Source organism: Gobius niger, assembly GCF_951799975.1.
Source record: "Gobius niger genome assembly, chromosome: 20".
NCBI classification, from domain to species: domain Eukaryota; kingdom Metazoa; phylum Chordata; class Actinopteri; order Gobiiformes; family Gobiidae; genus Gobius; species Gobius niger.
The window spans coordinates 23,595,592-23,614,958 of NC_136871.1; the positions used below are offsets into that span (position 1 = coordinate 23,595,592).

The 19,367-nt window shown below is 42.7% G+C and overlaps 1 protein-coding gene across 1 annotated transcript; it reads right to left on the minus strand.

Annotated features, from left to right (window-relative positions):
• Positions 1-995: 995 nt before the first annotated feature.
• On the minus strand, positions 996-18,012 carry epha2a (eph receptor A2 a). The gene is made up of 16 exons (XM_079579489.1): positions 17,877-18,012; positions 16,955-17,022; positions 14,648-15,284; positions 8,594-8,749; positions 7,766-8,098; positions 6,808-6,935; positions 6,117-6,294; positions 5,875-5,977; positions 5,554-5,606; positions 4,661-4,972; positions 4,492-4,553; positions 4,167-4,376; positions 3,397-3,546; positions 2,887-3,080; positions 2,485-2,640; positions 996-1,585 (listed from the first exon to the last, which is right to left on the minus strand). The coding sequence occupies exons 1-16, from the start codon at positions 17,950-17,952 to the stop codon at positions 1,477-1,479; spliced, it is 2,925 nt and encodes a 974-aa protein (XP_079435615.1). The 5' UTR covers positions 17,953-18,012; the 3' UTR covers positions 996-1,476.
• Between the last annotated feature and the right edge of the window lie 1,355 nt (positions 18,013-19,367).

A 19,367-nucleotide genomic window follows, 5' to 3' on the forward strand; every position in this document is an offset into this window, starting at 1 on the left:
TTATGAAGATCAGACCATTTATTGACCAATTTAGGCAGAAATGTGATCAATTCCACACGGTGTACTTACTTTTTCTCGCCACTGTATAAAAAAAAAATTAAAAACAAATATAGAGGCTTTAAGGTTTTACTGCATTTTTCGCACTGGGATCTGCATTTGATCCATCTATCAGTGCCACAAGGGCACTGCTAAGGAGCACCTGTCAGGAGCAGTCAGTACAGATATGAGAGTGGAAAAAAGAGTGGTGCGCACTGAATGGGTGCTGCTGCCGGATGCTCTCTCATCGATTGCAATTTCTCCATCTGTGAGATCAATAAAGTACCATCTTATCTTATCTTATATTGGTCACCTGGTCAAGAGTGCCTGGCAGGACGATTAACATATTGTGCATGAGTTGATGGGGGAAACGGGAGCACCCAGAAGAAACCCATCCACACACAGGGAGATGAGGGCATTAACCACTCAGGAACTTGTGCTACTGCCAATGGGCCTATGGTCCATTATAGCCCGATACAAGCCATTCACTTTGGGAAAAGACCACAAAACACTATTGGCTACATAGATCAAATGTTTGAAAAAACCTTTTTGGCTAACAATGGACCAACTTTCACACAATGATAGGAACACTGACCTCGACAAGAAAAGAATGTGCCCACATTTTAAATAGTGATAGTGTTTTATCATCCAGGTCAGTTAGACGCTACAAGCTTATGTCCCTGCCACGAAACCACATAGCATTGCATAAAAGTGCTTGTGTGACACCATGAACCACTAGACTGACCTGTTGACCGAGTTTGCTACACAAATTCACCACCAGTCAGTACTGTCCACAAGGCAAAAATTATTTATTAAGACAAAATACATTTACTTAATGACATGTCAAAAGATTTGTTTTCATGTAACGTACAACATAAATATAAAATAAATATTAAATAAAATAAAACAGTTGTAAGACAATGTAAACAAAGAAATAACTTGAAGAACATTGAAACTACAAACAGTAAGAATGTTTGAATTCTTTGCCCTGAGAGGAAAAATATTATCTATTATTTATAAAAGACGTCTCGATCAAAAAAGTAGCAAAAACTGGCGTAGCAAAAATACTACTTAAAAATCCAGATAAGACCACGACTGTGCTTGGAAAGAGTAGCCCTTAATCTCACAGAGTTAAATATTTCAGTCATTATCTAAATACCAAGCACTTCTATATAGCCTCACATTATAATACAATTCAATATGCACATTGCTTTAATGAAATATAAATAATTTTCTTCAGTTATCATAAAGTACATTAGTGAATTTTTTACTCAAAGTCAGTCATTTCTGTGCAACATGGAGGACAACTTTTCAGTCTTGTGCCAAGGGGGGGGGGGAAGCATCTTAGACTCGGTCTCTCGGTTTCAGCCCCCACGCGGGTCCTCCGTTGGTGAAATGGCATGGTCGGTCAGTGCACTTTGATTTGGAGGAATGCTTAGATCACACTGCAAACACGCTGAGGGAGCTGGTCTCGTCTTTCAAGCCCAGGATGCTGTAGGCTATCCTCTTCATGTGACCGGGCAGCCGCACTCCGATATTTCTGATGTCTCTGTGAAAAGCGGGGAAAGGAGACATTTGATATGGTTAAGCTAAAAACAATGTGCGAACTGTTTTAAATTAAAGAAAGCCGTGGCGTGGTGTGACGGTAAGGAATGAGAGGAATGACACGGGGCTAATGGAGGAAAGGGGGGGGACTTCGTTTTTAAAATGACAGCAGTCAGCACCTGCATGCAGAGACTATTACTCAAGTATAAGCATGAGCCATTCAGATATCTATTCTCAAATTATTGATATACTCGGCTAATTCCTTATATGAAAAAGATGGGGCCGAAAAACAAGCTGATGCGCATTAGCAAGTATGCTAGAACTAGCTTTGGAGTCCATCTTGAGTTATATTTTTGAATTGCATGTCTAAATCACCATCAAAGAGAATCATTGGTGTGTAACAAAATACATTGTTTTTATTAGATGAGAATAGTACAACCGCAATAGCGCAAGTTTCTCAAGTAATAGTGACATTACTTGAGAATAAGTTGTGACAGAAGACCTCTAAAGTCATTCAGAATTTGCGACCACTCCTTTGCACACGTTCGGTCAATAGCGTGATAGACAGTGCTTCACTGTCAACAGGTTTGTTAAATAAGATGCAAGTATTGTGCTACTACAATGCCTTAAATAAATGAACCGAGTCTAGATTGTAAAACCTTTGTTAAAATCCGATTTCAAATGTTACTCTTGTAAATGTAGCCCATTACTACCCACTTCTGGGCTGTCAGCAATGAAAGGAATGAAAAGGAGGAGTGGGGGTATTTCTGTATTAACAAACTGCCTAACACATGTTCCTGCTGAGAGCTCAATACTTTCACTGTGTAGCACAATGTGGCGTGCTGCCCGAAGAGTTACGGCGTGTTGTCAGGGGCTGCACCTGTGCCATGTGTTGCCACTTACTCATGCCTCAGGGCCAGCACTTGGTCCATGGAGGAGATCCCGGCGCGGGCGAAGCCGTCAGAGTACTGGCTCATTTTGATGGAGTCCAGCCACTCGGGTACAGACTTGAACATGGTGCCGTCACAGCCGCTGGTACTAGGCAGGCGGATCGACACTCTGGAACATAAAACGGATACGGTTTCCATTATTAGTACAGGAACAGCAGATGTGTGCATTTGATATGGTTTGAAACAGTGGGGAGAGGGGTATACAACTTTATTTAGGTCCACAGTATAACGGCCCTCTCAACTCCAATAATACATTCTTTTCTTGACGTACATTATTTTTATACAACTACATAAAGTGTGCCAATGAAATCCACCAGTTTTAATACAAATGGCCATTTTTTGAACGCTGACATACCGTGGGTCAAAGTCTGCAATGGTTTTCAGGGACTCTGGGCTTCGGAGCAGTTTGTCCAAAATGTTGACGATGTCTGTGAAGCGCGGCCGGTTGGCGCGCTCGTGTTGCCAGCACTGGAGCATCAGCTGGTAGATGGCCGAGGGACAGTCCATCGGAGCTGGAAGTCTGAACGCCTCATTGATCGCCTTCATAACCTGAGGCAAAAACACGTCATTAAGTCCTCTACAAATATGTTTTCTAATAGTTTGGTCCTGCTGAATCGTAGAATTTTCACAGAAACAGTAAATCTCATCACAATAACAAAGTCTAGATGGTTAGGACGGGCTGATAACTATAACTACAAGTGAGGCCGATGTGCTTTTAATGGAGCATTGCCAAAAAACTGCTGTGCGCCCGTGTTATTCTTTCCACTCCATTTACCGTGAACTGTGGGAACTTAACATTATACAACAAAGATGAACTGCACATAGGCCAAAGTAAGCAATCAGTCAGGCGTGCGCTGGGCCGTACCTCATGGTTGCTCATGTCCCAGTAGGGGCGTTCCCCAAATGCCATGACTTCCCACATGACGATGCCGAAGCTCCACACGTCGCTGGCGGAGGTGAACTTCCTGTACGCTATGGCCTCGGGGGCAGTCCAGCGAATGGGTATTTTGCCTCCCTGACAGAAGAGAAAACATTTACAAGTCAAATTTAATGGCAGGGGAAATGGAAATCACAAGGCGTCGAAAGAGCAACAATTTAGACAGGAGTGTTGGGAGTTAAGCAGGTCATTAACAATCTGGAATCACTTTGAAAGAGGATAAAGCCCTGATTGTTCGCTGCTTTAGTGCTTGTAGACAATGATTTACGGGTCGAGACCATGTACAAAATAAGAATACATTCAGCTTTAGTCATAACATTTTAAATAAGAAAAATGGAACTATGAACTAAGCTAGATCTAAACCAGTGTTAAAACTGTGGCAGCACTTCTTCCAGCTGCTCTGCACTTTTAATCATGATTTAGTTGGGGTTAAAGGTCTATTTTTCACCAGTTTTAGACCAGTTTAGAACGAAATGGCTCTTGGTCTGGTTCTGCTGGTACTTTGGATGGGAAATATATAACCTAATATATATGGGTTATAGTATATGCTTTGAAGAGTAAGAAATAATGATCTAACAATGGTAATATTGTATAGGAATAGACAGCGGTAAGGACAGTCCAGGACTAAATCATGCACTACATCCAAGAATAAACCAAAAAATCTAATTCAAGACGTGAACTATCCAACTTGAACTCACCCTGGTGGTGTATGTCCCTTCGGCATCATCCTCCAGCACTCGGGACAGCCCAAAATCAGACACTTTGCACTCCAGGTTGCTGTTGACCAGGACGTTCCTCGCTGCCAGATCCCTGTGGACGTAGTTCATGTCGGAAAGGTATTTCATTCCTGCTGCGATTCCTCTGAGCATCCCCACGAGCTGGTAGCACGGAAGCTCTCCATCACGGTCCTGACAAGAAGAAAAATATAGCTAAATAAGGGCTTGTTTTGCAAATCGATCATCAATCTGTATAATAGTAATAATAGTTTTTATATAACAGTTTAGAAAATATAGACTTCCTTACTCTGAGGTAAGTGTCCAAAGCACCATTTTCCATGTATTCCGTCACGATCATTGCATGCTTGACTGAAAAGGAGAAATATATATGATTAGAGACAAAAGATCCATACATATAAAACAGTTGGTTCATTCATTGCTTTTACGATGAGTGATTTAAACATTCTGTGACCTACATTTTGTGACCACTCCCTCCAGACGGATAATGTTGGGATGGGAGAACTGGCCCATGATGCTGGCTTCACTCAGAAAGTCCTGCCGTTGTTTCTCCGAGTATCCCGGTTTTAAGGTTTTTATGGCCACAGCCACCTCGCCCCTCATTGGGGACTTCATCGCACCCCGAAACACTTCTCCAAATTCTCCCACGCCAATCACTTTCTGTTTGCTGATGAAGTTCGGGTCGATTTCGGTGACAAACTTCTGGATGGCGATGTTGGGGTCTTCGTACATATGTGGGTCGACATACGTCTTCAATGGTTTCAATTGGTCTGGTGGAAATAAACACATACTTAAAGTTTTTTTACACAGTGGACATTAGATTCAACCTAGTCATGAAGTTGCTGTATGTCTAAGAATCTACTTCCCTTTAATCTTTACTTAAAGCTGCATTATGCAACTTTTTATATGGGAAAAAAAGTTGATATTTGTGCATATTTAACCTTGTCGTGACCCAGCGGCTGTATGGGTGGTCAGCATGGCACTTTTACTTTCAATCATGGTTGCCTCGACAACGCTCCAGGATCACTTGTTTTGTAAGTTTTCTGGTGAGACTTTTTTTTCCCACGTAAAAAGATATAATGCACCTTTAAAAAGGACAGTACAGTACACACTAAACCCCGAAACAGAGTTGTAATAATTAGCTAGTTTTCATCAGTGGTCCCTGGGTACAAGATAAATTATTATTTCAAGCCCAAACTAAGAATTTAGAAACTTCTATTTGAGACGACAGTACGTCTTGTTTACTTTACTATAACACATGTTTTTGTGCTTGAAGAAACGTACATAGCTACAATATAATTGCACCTCATTTTGTGTAGCCTTAAATTATTGCCAGTGTCATTTATCCCACCTGTTGAAAAGTAGGGATCCTCGGGGCCTCCTCTGCCACGTGCGCTCAGTCTCCTGCGAGGAGTAAACACAATGCCATAAGACTAAACAAACCTCAGACTGGATTTATGACAATTACAGGACACCTATAGTTAACGCAAACCAAGACTGACGCCAATAACAGGACAGCCTTCCCCTGATAAAACCCTTCACGGACCATCACAACACTGTATCCCTAATTTTCTCAAGCTGGCGGGACACAAACACACTGTCTAAAAGTCTGGAGATAACATTTATCTCCGTGACACAAGCGTCAAATGTGGATATACAAAGCGCCACCAACCGTTTGCGCAAAAGGAGGACGGCCACCACAACAAGCAGCATGACGGCTACTCCCACGACCGCTCCCATCACAATCGTAGAGTTGTTCTGGATCTGAGACTCAGCTGGAGATCCAAGAAAAAATACAATTATACACATTTTGTTAACAATGGTTTTCATACCATAAATGTAGTTATAGTAATATAGTGTGCATATTGAATTTAAAACACTGATTTCGCAGTCCGTTTTAGAATTTGCTGGTACCTAGTGGAGAAGTGTGAAACTCGTGCTCCAGGCTGTAGCTGCCGGGGTTTCCCTCAGGGCTGAGAGCTTGGACCCTGAACATGTATGTGGTGTCAGGAGAGAGGTCATTAATCTGCACCGAGTCCTTCTCCAGAATCAGGACTGTGTAAGTGGTCACATCCCGCTCTCCTTCATCATCCTGAGACAGAAAAAACAAAGATTCAGCGGTTTTCATTTGAATTTCTTCCAAGAGAAAGACAAAGGGAACAAAAAGGTAGCGTGCATAGTTATGCAAGTGTTTAGATTGTAAGATGATGTATAGCTAAAGAATATAAGTCAAGCAAAGGTAATAGATTCTCAAAATAAAATTGCAAATGAAAGGGAAAGTTCCCAATTATTCAGCCATTACTATAGCGTCCCCTGTGGTTAAGAAAATATTGGGTCTCTACTCTCTCCATGGGGGATGAGACTTTTATGTATTAAACCTGCCAACCCTGTAGTTAGACCTCTAAATAAACATGAACCTAAAATACATGGAATTCTTGTATTCATTTAGTAATCAACATCACCACGTTCTCTCAAATCTCAATGCATAAAATGTGCACTCCATGTAAACCATATCTGTGTATTTAAAAACATACCGAATCACTCACTTTTCTGACATAATCTTCACTCTAAACCTACACAGATCCATGCGATGCGAGGGGCTTACCTTGCGGCGGTACATGAGCTCGTAGCGGTGGCTGATGTGGGCTGGGGGGCGGCGCGACAGGGACCAAGACAGAGACAGGCTGGTGGGGCTGCGCTCGTCCAGGTGGATCAGAGTCACTTTGGGAGGTTCTGTGATGAGCGGGACAGATGGCGAAGGCAAAATAATGGTTAGTGGGATGAGACTGCTGATTTGGAATGCAAGGTGTACTATTGTGTTGTGTCACAGAGCCTTCAGGGGGCTCTTAACGGCTTAATGCTAGGGCTACAGGAGACAATGCAGACTGATTATTAGCCCCATATTAGCAAACAACCACTTAAATGAATGGTAGGGTCATCTGGCTATCTATTGAGACACACACAAATAATATTTACCGATACCAAGAGATTTTCTTTAAAGTGGCTTTCTCTGAGTGAAACATTTTATTGACTCTTTTCCATTGTAAGATCAATAAAGTCATATTTTATCATGTTAAAAGATCAATCATCTATTATATTCATTGATAAACGTTAAGGCTTACTACATGAAGTGATCTGATCATTACAAATATGTTTGATCAGTTATTTCTTAAAGTACAAACACTTGGCTTCAGCAGTGGTTCTTTTATTTTATTATCTAACTATTAACTATCATAGTTTCTGTCCCAGCCTTGAGTAGTTCTCATTAGCATTAGCATTCTCCCGCTAGCTTTAGCATGCTATTGCTAGTGCAGCGATTAAATTCTCCAGGTTCTTAGCTTTACAATGATATACAGCATGTCCAAATTCACTTGGATTTAGGTGTAAAAGTTGTGTTTTAAGGCGTTGAGAGCCAAAACTGGTATTGGTTCAATATTGGATATTTGTAGCCGATACCCGATATTGTATTTTTTCCAGTATTGGCTCCGATATCCGATACCAGTATCAGATCGGTGCATCCCTACTATTTCTCATACATTTCAGTGATTTGTGACAACACTCACCTAAATAATCCAGAGCGGTGATGATGGTTGCGAGGGGCCTCTTTGAGCTGTACTGGGACACCCCGCTGTGCGCCTCTACAGTGAAAGTATAGTTCAGATGGGAGTCCAGGTCGCCGACAACAACTGAGGTGTCCCGGAGGTCGGCAGGAGAGGGCTCAAAGCGAATCTTCTCGCTGCACGGGACGCAGGAGGGCGCGTCGCAGAGTTCACACACCACGCTGTAGGTAAGGTCAGATCTGCCCCCGGTCACGAGGGGGGGGCTCCAGGACAGCTGTAGCTTGCCCTCTGCAGACAGTGTAGTGGAAGTGAGGTCGCGGGGGGCACTGGGTGGAGCTGTGAAAAGGGAGAGAGAGTGACAGAAGTTAGGCAGATGTACATAAAAAGTGCGTGTTAATGTTTGACTGCTTCATTAGTGGTCGTAAATTCATGGCAATATGAGGAGACTAAAAAGCAATAAACAGGGTTGAGGCCGAGCTGTGAAAATTAAACCAACAAAAGAGTAAATGCTGACAGACGACTGAAATAAAGCACATTAATGTTACTTTGGAACTATTTTACAGTAGAATTTAGTTAGAAGAGCAAGACTCAGATTTACCTTAAGGACTAAGTTGACAAAATAATGTAATGGGGGAAAAAAGTTAATAGAAATCCGTTTAAGTAGTTTGAAAACTCTAAAACCCCTGTATTAAAAAATCTACATAATTCAAATAAATAAACCCAAACAAGGCCAAACCAGCGCAGACCGGTTACTGGGAGGGACAGAAGTTGGGCAGATGTCAAAAGTTAACCATTAACTTCGTAATTAACATTGTAAATGGACGTCTTTACCTGAGCAGGCGGCAGTCACGGGGTCAGAGGGCGAGCGGAAGTATCCGTCTTCACATTCACATTCAGTGGCACCAACGTCAGACGGTCTGGTGTTGTCTGGGCAAACGCGGCACAGGTCGTTGCCAAGAGCGGGTTTGAAGTAGCCAGGTTTGCAAGCTGTGAAAAGAAGAAAAAGAATAGAAGTTAAGTCTTAAAATGTAACAGTTAAAATTCATACCAAATATTGCACAAAAACGAGATACAATACGGAGCAATGAAGTCTTTTTCTGTTATTGGTCACAATGTTGTAGAGAGTCCTTACACAGGTCAGTAGTGGGAATAGTAATAGTAATAGGAGTATGGTAGACAAGCCAGTGCGACTTACAGCTTATACAAACATTAGTTGAAGAGGCCAGGTAAGCACACTATCTCAAAGAACTTTTTAAGTCCGTTGATGACAAGCGCGTGAGAGACAAATGCCGGAAGAGTGACTAATCAAAATGCAAACAGAAGAAGTCCATCTGATCCCAGGCCTTTCCACCTGACAGGAAGCTCTTGTTTTGAGGCGCCCGTGATCACAGGGCCTTTGCTACGGCGAGGAATGAAAAGGGATTTCCCTGATAATGCGCCTGCACTTGCCTGTCCAGCCCAGAGGCTTAATCTCCAAAGGTCTGCCCGAGTCAAACCGGATGGCACGAAATCCTCCAGGTGAACCGATGACTCCGCTTTGTAAGATAATATTTGTGTTCGCTCGAAAGGGGAAATAGCGCTTGTGCAGAAGTGTTTCGGAAAGCTGATAAAACGGGGGCGGCTTTTCCAGGGCATCGGGGGTTAATGAACATGTTCGCGAGTTGAAGACCGGACAGAAACCGTGAGGCAGATCCAAGCCGGCCTTATGTTTCCTGCATATCTTCCTTCCTTTCGCTCGCCTTTGACACCGGGCGCAAATTACCAACTCTCAAGGCTAAGAGTTAAAGGACTAAAACATCAGGAAGCGGAAAAGCTGGAGATGGGAGAATGTCTCTTACTGTTTTTAATGGAAAAAAACAGACCCAAGTCTAAAGTAAAGTGAAGGATAATCAGAATATTTGGAATTCTTACAGCTACCAAACGACTATATTACCAGACAACCTAATGAACCATGGTAATATTAAGCCGGAGAGAAAAGCAACATTAAAAAAAACGATTTTGCAGTGGCTCCATTTTTCCAGAACTCTTGCTTAAAAATCAACCCTCCTACTCGACTTGTAAAACAATGGCAACTTATAAAAATTCTCGCGTCTCTGCTTTCAGACTGCCATCTCTCCGGGGAGTAACCTTTCAACGTGCCCCCTTTGCTGGTGGCCCAGGAATACGAGTTTTGAATCCCAGCTTGTGGTCGAGTTACGTCTTCTGCACAAAGGCAGAGGAGACCTTTGCTCCCCAAGTAATTCTGGAGCAGAGGAGAAGGAGCAGGTTGGATGTGGATGAGAAGAAAGATGAATAGAAAGAGTCTTGGATGGGAGGAGGAGGGAGGAGGAAGAAGAGGGGGGGATGGTGCGAGTCTAGAAACCCCCAAAACAGAAGCCTCTCTCTGGGGAGCCACTGGGGCGGGATGTGGGGGGAGAGGTGCAGGTCTTTTCGCATAAGAAAAGGAGGCCCTCACTTTTTATTTCATCTCAGGCTCGAGCAGCAGCAGGACTTCTGTCACGTAGCAAAGGAGCTCAGAGATCTTTTCATGTATTGTTGACTGGATTGGACTGAGTGGTGCCATAAACGTGTAGCGCTATTCACGGAAACCGAATGGCGGCATGTGTGCGTTGGACGGACAAATATAAACACGATGAAGTAAAGGATGCCTAAACTGTAAACAGGACAGCGCACAAGTAGAAAAACACACACGCGCGCCATGTTGGATATTGCAATTTGATTGATGATATTTTCAAGTGCGTCGTCAACTCAAAACTCAAACTCATGAATGGACAAGCCTCAGAGTTCAGTTAAAGGAGTAATAAACATTCAGTCTTTCATGTTTTTGGTCACAAGACTATTTGGTTTGATCAGACCTGGTCTTTGAAAGGTGGATATTTCAGTCATGGCATAATAGTGCATTTTAATTGGAATACATTGTGTATCCCTGACCATTTTAACCTCGTTTTACATTGAGGAGAGTTTTAATTCAATCATTGTATTCACTTGTTGGACCAAAATAGTGTCCCTCTTCTTTATCTCAAAACCCCCATTGACGACGGCACACATGTGCAAAGGACTTAGGTTCCGCACTGATGCATCTGTTAATTGAATCTGTTTGGTGCTTTGTGCCGGCTCATTGTTCTAACGAGTGGGAACATGGATTAGGGAGCTCGTTGCGTGTGTTAACCACCGGATGAAAGAGCAGGGGAGATCTGAATCGAGGGCATGTCATTGGCTAACAGCTGTCCTGTTGCTCCACTAATCCTCTTGACTAAATTACACTCCACACCTAACTAAGCAGCCACGAACCGAACCGTGTTAACCAACTGTCACGCCGTGGCTCTCGATCTCTCCTCTCTAGAAAATCTAAAAACACTATGTTGCATTTAATATTGTTATGGCATTGATACTCAGCCCAGTCCACAATATGCACAATATCCATTTTTTAAACATTATTATACATTACGTGACAACAGCACATCTGAACAAACATATTTAGTAGTGAATGTTTATTACTCATTTACACCTAAGCCTTATTTTGCTCTGGTTTAGACAAATTCAACCATGAGAATGGGATTTACACTGTCACAGTATCAGACAATTTGAAAAGAAAAACATAGATAATACAATAAATGGGTAGGAAGATTTGGATTTTTACAAACTTATTACAGACCAGTAATTATTATGATCTTGCCAAATCATAATTGTATCATGTCATGGCATTTCTTTCAGCTGACAACACCTATGATACCAAGAAACCCACGAGCTTAGCATGCAGGCCAACTGTCGCGCCACGGCCCTCTCTCCCCTCTCCTCAGGCTCTGTCGATGGAGCGAAGACAACCTGCTTATTTGTGTCAGTCAGCATTCCTCCAAAACACACTCACTTCCTTTTCCCACAACAGTTGCGGTCTCTTTCCGGGGAGTCCGAACTGGGTCTCGGGCATCTCATGTATCACTTGTTCCTTGTAAATGTAAAACTGCAGTGAGGTATAGGCTTACACACACACACACACACACCACACACTTGTCAAGACCAAACCAGATTTTTCATAAATTCAGAGACCGTCCACCAGACTAGGGTTTACAACAGGCGTCATACAAATCTCCCTTTAAAAAATCTACGATTTCCCAGTAAACGCGAATGAGTCAAGAGATGGGTATTAGTTTCGATATTGCCTTTATCTTTCGCTTTGAACCAGCTTTTTTTTTCAAACAAAAAGTATGGGATTTTCCAGCGTACTTGGAATAGATGGAAAACTGCCGGAGAAGATTAGGTAGGATATGAGAAGCTTTGAAAGAAAAAAAAAAGCCCCATCCTCCCAGAGGTGTGTTGGTCTAAATCGGACTTAACATGATACAGAGAAAGTGTCACTTCTTCCACAAGCAACATTTGCTTAAACAATGAAAAACAAAAGGCCAATAAAAAATAAGGACGCAATCTACTCACACAATCTGATGAGGACAAAACAAATGTGGTAAGCAGCAAGGAATGCATGTTTTGGTTTGTGGTTGTTTTTCGCATTAAGCCCTATATGTGTTGCTACTATGTTACTCCTAATGTTAGAAGTGTGAGACAAGCTTACAATTCCTTTCATATTGGCCACAAAATTAGTTTTAATTACTTTTGGCTCTAAAAGTTGTCCCCATCCATCATTGTCAGTGAGTAAGAGCAAAGGAACATTTCAGGTAACCCGTAGCCTTGAAGGAGCCTTAAAAGCGCGCTCCTCAGTTATTATCTCCCACTGACTGATTGATCCCCCTCCCTATTCCAACCGGACGAACTGTGTGCCAGTCAAGGTGACTCGGACCGTCGCGCAAACCGCAGTCCTGACTCAGTCCTAACCTCCCTGCAATCTGCGGTCTGCGTCTCCACGGAAACAGCCCAAACAAATAGTTGTGAGCAGAAGACACTCACACACGCATACGTAGGGAACGCAGCAGGTAGCAAAGTTCAGCTTACTCACACGACCGCACTGTGGAAAGGCGGATCTCTGCTTTCACACATGCGCGGACTTTAATACATTGATTGAGCAAAGTAATTAGGAGTATCAATGGATTATTAGAAGTACGGGTTTAAGAGGCTACTGTAGATTCACTTTTTATTAACTATATCTAAAATAATAGTTTGCTTGAGTTTATATTGAATCACATGAAACAGGTTGGAAACGACTGCTAAAATTATATTATAAAATGGCCCCTAATAAGCCAACTAGCAGCTAATACCTTTTGTTGATATAAGCGGTCATTGGACCATTGAAACCTCTTGAACATTTTATTGCCCAGTCCAGATCTTTCACAATTTTAAATCAAGTGAAATCAATAGATCTAGTTATAAATACCCAGAATGTTCTCTATCCTTCAGAAATGAATCAACTTTTTTTTTCTTCCCAGTGTCTGTCTTTAGTCAATCAGTAAAGTGTAGGTGACGCCAGGGTGAAGGAATGCCTTTCAGAAATCCCCGCTGTGTGTGCCCTCCCTCAGCTCCTTCCTCCCTTTCCTCCCACGTTTCCTACAGACACTCGAACACACCACACCCCGCCAGCGCCAAAGAAAAGGCCAAACTTCCACAAAAACAGTAGGAGTCCAAAATATAGAAGCGCAGACCACAGACGTCTCCCGAGCTGCGCTGGCTATTTCAAGCCACAGAAACTTTTCTCCAAGTCACTGCATGCCCTGAAATTCTCGCATACTTTGAAACTTTTGTTTTGCCCATAACATAAATAGACACATTTTTCGGATTCCTTGTCACTTCGAGAAACAGTGATTTTTATTAGATTCTTTTTTGCATGCCTCTCAATAGCTCCTACAGCCAAAGAGACCTGTTGAAATGTGTGTGCAAAATGATTGACTGTCTCACGCTCAACAATCAATGTACTTCAGAGAAAATTATTAGATTAAGTTGGATTAGGCCATCTTTGTTACATTTTAAGTGACTACCCATGAGTCATAATTATTTGGATTTGCAACGAGCCGTACTTAATGCTTTACCCATAACTAGTGTAAAAAAAAAAGAAAAAATTGAAATGTGAAGTGCAAATGGTTACAAAACAAATTTCGGCCCAACTCTAAAAATAAATGCGCTTCACTGTGTTATGTGTGGTAGCTATCCTGAGGCTATAAACCTGTATTGTTAGCTTAGCCGCAGCCCTGCCCCATTCCAGAGCCCTGAGAAAAGGCTGGGGAAAGAATGAGCCATTGAGCAACAGGTAAAATAGATGATGCACTGACTGTACTAACTGTAGCTGTGGTTATTATACACCCGGCCGTCCTCTGTATCCACAATACAAAACAAACAGGTTCGAACTTCTCCCGTTTCCTCCCTGACTCACGCTTAATAATGCAATAAATAACGTGACCCGATTTAAGTGCAATATCAGGTTTTGTTGTGACATTTGGATCAGGCCACTTTCTCACACTACGCTGAGGTTTTCAGATAGGCGGAGACAGTGGTTGCATTTACTCGTATCGAAACACGAGTAGCAACTGTAAGAGAATCCCAAAATTATTCATATCCTGAATATCCTGCCTCCGGACAATGACCCCAACCTGAATCACCATGTGAATAGTGGGAGGAAATGAAAACTGGACGCGGAGAGAAATGTGGTCCAAAATCCAAGTGAAAATTTGAGACATATTTCAGGAACATGATCGACAATGAACTATTAGTCACCGATAAAAGGAGTATATAATGTTGCTATAAAAATTGTCAGTTAAAAGATATGTGGAAGCTGGCCAAGTGAACTGAAATGCCTACAACCAATTCCAACCCACATCTAAGCAATGTGTAATGTTTTGAAATCCTCAATATAGACATTAAGCCAGAGCACATGCTTAAGTTTATGATCGTAGGCGTTTCACTCGCTCGTATGGAAACTGCCTAATTGCTGGTGATGATGCTTACCTTGGCAGGAGTCCCCAGTCGTCTCAAAGCCTGGCAGACACTGGCACTGGCCCACGGGAACCACCCACTCCCCGTCGGCCGTGCAGTAGATTTTTGGCGTGGATGTACTGACGGCGTTCTCCACACAAGACCCCTCCACTTCTCTCAATGAGTCGGCCACCGTCTCCGGGAACACGGCCAGACTTTGCACCGTGGATGGGCATGTTTTATAGTAGACTCTGACGGACAGCAAGGCCACGCAGGCGCCCATGTCCTGGAAAGCCAGGTAGAAGCCCTTTCTCGAAAGTGGGCCCACGGTTCTCGTCTCGGTGTTGACTTTGAGCACGCGACCTCTAGTGATCTCGTCCGGGGCGATCGTGGCGACTTTGCGAAACTGCCCTTTCCGGAAGTTCGTGCCTACGTCGGCGTCAGCTTCGGAAATGAATAGATTGAAGGTCTCTTTGCAAGACACCGATGCGCCGCCGAACGAAGTGCAGTCTCGAACGACAAACTTCAGCTCTACCGACACTCGAGTGGTCCCGGGGCGCCTCTGGACGAAGGTGGTGCGCACCCAGTTGTCTTGTTCGGTAGCGTCTACATTGCAAACACTGTAGGTGTAAAGCAGTGAGCCGTTGACAACCGTTTGGACGATCTCCCACTGCAAAGACAGGAAGACGAGGAATGATTAGTTTAACCAAGCTCAGCAGTCAATGACAGGACTTTATAATTGGAGGCCTCGAAATGCTTTGTTCTTTCCAAACCAGACTTGTAACCACATAGGAGCCAGAGCATGCTGAGTGAGTGGTCTACAGCAGCGGTTCTTAATCTGTGGTACGTGGGCTTCTTCTGCAGTCACTCCGTTTTCTGCCTTTCCAGATGTTGATTTTAGTGTCTACTCTCAGCCCGTCAGTGCTCTGTCCGAAGTACAATGAGTTTTGAGACTAATCCTACCATAAAATACAACGGTTGATGGTCAAAGATTAGCAACTCTCATCAAAACTAACTATTGACCCACTGACATTGAAGGATGGGTCAACTGCAGGGACACTAAAGTAACCCTACACTAGTTCAGCCTGGGTTTGTCTCAATCTTGTCCCGGTGAAAAGCCAAATGAGGTGGTCTAATGGGGGGAACTGACTTAGCCCTTTTTCCCTCCCACATGAAGGCCACTGCATGGTCATGAGCTGCCGGGTCTACGTGTGTGGTTGGGTTTCCACTGACACACAAAGGCCAAACGTGCGTGAGGCAGACGCAAATCCAGCAGACACTAAAACCGCAGTGAGCCAGCTAACACTTATGGCTGTTAAATGAGTTTCATAAAGCAGACAGCAAAGGCGCAGAGGGGCAATGGGCCGCAATTAAGACCTTTTTTAAGAGAGGGAAGTAATGACGAGCAGCGAGATTAAAAGCCTCCAGTTTACACCTCTCCAGTCAGCGCTCACCGCTCCTGGGAAACATTAGGCGGAACCTTTACGTCACATTTGGTTTTTCCGTTCAATTTGGGTAAATTGTTCGTTTTCGTAGCAACCAGAAGTCAAACCTCGTACATCTTAAGGGTCAAATCCGATCAGTGAATGTTTAGAGAATGAAACGTATAATGAACTCAAATTACTGTTGCCTTTATACAACAGAGATAGCGTGTTTCATATGTGATAAATCCTTATGGAAGCGGATGTTTGGTTGTTCTGAGGTCATTTTTAATTGACTTTTGTGTAATCCTATTTTAATGTCAACAAATACAGCACAAAACATGATGCTTAAATGTAACCAACAAAACTACGGCAAAGAGAAGTAGTCATATAGCATTAACAGACACTATAGCCTTCAGATCCTTGAGACCCAACCAAAACTGCAACCTACACAGTGGAAATGGTCATGTCCCGTTACTTATTTTAGCTGAAAGCCACAGAACTATAGATAGCCGGATGACAGAGGTTTAGCACAGGAAATGCACTGTACTTCTGCCGACATTGTATCTGAATCAAAATGTGTTCACACAGAAAGACAATGGTTTATAATAGCAGTGAAAATCATCTGCTGGTATGTGCTACATCCGCTCTGCCATTGTAAATCTAAACGCCTGCTTCACCCATGACATTTTAATGGCATTCATAATTACTTTATGAAAGGCAAGCGTTCAAAAAAAAAAAAAATGCCGAGCCTTGCCAAACCTCATAGCTGCCACTCATTCCTTCTTTCCAACAATGCTGTTTCGGTTACATAGCGTTGTGACAAAAGACTATGCAACTCTGTCTCGTCTCCTTCTTCCTTTGAGAAAGTGCTTTAACCTGAACTCTTAAAAATGCCTGTAGAGGTATAAATACTCACTCCGTTCTCAAATGGCAAAGTCAGCCATCCCAGCTCTCCTCCTGAAGCTCTCATATCCAGCAATACTTCTGAAATGACAAAAGAGAAAAACATATGATTAGCCGGAAGTGCAAATAAAACAGTTCAAATCCATTTCCATACATTTGGGAAACTATATACAAGGGTCTAGACCACATAGATCATTACCGGATACGGATAAAAATACTAAGTCGGCCTACAGAATAGTTAGTCTTTAAAAAAAACTGCATTCCTTGTTATGTATATCTTGAAGGAGCTCCCTCACAAATATAGGTCTACCACAGTGCATCTACTCTTTGTTCTTAAACGCGTTTAAGCCACATATAATTACGGATAAACATGCCTACAATTAAATAATCCGGGGAGATCCCGGAGGGCAGGTGCTTTATGGGGGGCACATGCCATCCTTTGACGGGCTAATCGACCATGTCAGGCGCCTTCAGAACTTCATTCACCGTGTCCTTCATTCAGACCGAGGGATACAGCAACAATAATCCAACGAACAGAGGCGTGGGCGTTTAAATGACCGTGACTAGAAAAAGCAACACGAACCGAACAGGACCATGGCCGCCTTTGGGTCACACACATAAAGGCCGGGATGTGTCCGGGCGAATAAAAAAGGGGAGAAAATGAAGGAGCACAGGCGGTTTAAAAGTCGGAGTTGAAATATTGTCAAAGGGTAATGCAGTGTAACTTTTTTTTTTTTTTTAAACTAACACACTAACTTTTTTTTTCTTTTCAAATGACATATAAGAGGCTAAAAACACGCGCGCCATTAAACATGTAAAGCGGTAAATAAATGGTAATAAGATAACTATAATTCCAAGGTTTTCCCCCTGCGTCTTCCCTGTACGTAACCTGCGCGTCTACAGACTGTGGGAGCCACGCGGACGAGTTCACTTACGTTCTTTCGACTGAAGACTCGCAAAAACGTGGTTACAAAACAGAAACAAAAATAAGTTAATCCCGCGGAGCTCCATCCTTCCACAACTTTCTCAGACAAAAGTCGTGCCTCTTGGTAGAACAGTCCGAAGTGTGCGCCAGCGTTCACGCGCAGACTTCTCCTCCTTCGCCGGAAAGTTGACTCTGCCCGGCGGAGCGAGCGTGGGCAGCAGTCCCATTGAGAGAAACAGGTGGCGTCATCGGCCCCGCCCCCCCCGTGCCTGAGGAATGCGGAAAGGCTCCACATTTGGGTAAAAAGGGGAGGGGCTTTGAACCGGACGGCCGCACCTGTTCCATTGACAAAAGGACGAAGACAACTGCACTGTTTAAATATAAATAACAGGGATATGGGATGATTAAATGAGGCGTAATGAAATGAGGTTGAGATGGTTTTCTGAGAGTGTTTAACGCTTAGGTTAGAACAGTATAGAACTTGTTGCATATATGGGGCAGAAAATTATTTAGAAAGTGATTAAAGCTACTAAACTTTTTTTTTATGTTATTATTATTATTTTCATTAAACTAAGCTATTGGAAAACCTCAAACTCATTGCTTTTACTTCAAAATATATTTCAACTGTTTTGGAAATAATTTTCAAATGATACTCAGCTTCACCTTTTCTTCTTATGGGAAATTGTCTACATTTATATTGCACTTTTCCGCCACCTACATTCAGCACTTAACCTCTTACCACCCGCCTTAAAGGAATAGGCCACCATTTTTACATACAGAGATATGTTCTTACCTTAGCTTTGACGAGTTCTTTAGGACCTGTCTGATCTTCACGTAAACACACCAGGAGTAATTTGGCATCCGCACAGTAAAGTGAAGATTACTGCGCGGATTTCGAACTACTCCTGGTATTATTACACCTTACAATATAGTTCCCCCTTTTATCCGCTTAGAAAATCCACATTGTTTAATTTTGTGTAATTATACTTTGTAGTGTAACACTTCACGTAACCATATTTAAATAGGGAAAACGTGGAAGAGCTTGGTAGCTTCTAACTTGACCTGTTTTGGAGCTATAGTGGAGAGGGGGAGAGGCTAAATGCTAACACCGTCTGCGCTGTGTCTGCGCTGTCTACGTGATTGAAGGCACGAAGGCACGAAGGCAAGGTCAGACAGGTCCTAAAGAACTCGTCAAAGCTAAGGTAAGAACATATCTCAGTATGTAAAAACGGTGGCCTGTTCCTTTAACCGAGTGCATTTTCTCCAGTTCGACTTTAACCAAATCGAAAACGTTTCTTGAGTGGAGCTTACACATAGGGCAGTGTAGCATCTCATTTGAAAGCTAAGACCTAGAAAAACGGAAAAATCTCTTTTTTTTGTCGAATGTTCGTCACGTTTTTGTCACTTCTGTATCGCTCTTTTCTCACTTTTTGTTTTTGCTGCATGTTATTTGTGTCATTATTGCTTTTTCCGGCATGTTTTTGTCACTATTCAGATTTTT

What these genes read in the sequence shown, in the direction of transcription:
- epha2a (XM_079579489.1), bottom strand. Translation starts at nt 17,952, where the DNA reads ATGGAGCTCCGCGGGATTAACTTATTTTTGTTTCTGTTTTGTAACCAC. An exon ending in CTTTGCCATTTGAGAACGGA is followed by an intron (nt 15,285 to 16,954) that starts GTGAGTATTTAT and finishes CTGTCTTTGCAG; the next exon opens with TGGGAGATCGTCCAAACGGT. An exon ending in AGCTCATGTACCGCCGCAAG is followed by an intron (nt 6,295 to 6,807) that starts GTAAGCCCCTCG and finishes TTTCTGTCTCAG; the next exon opens with GATGATGAAGGAGAGCGGGA.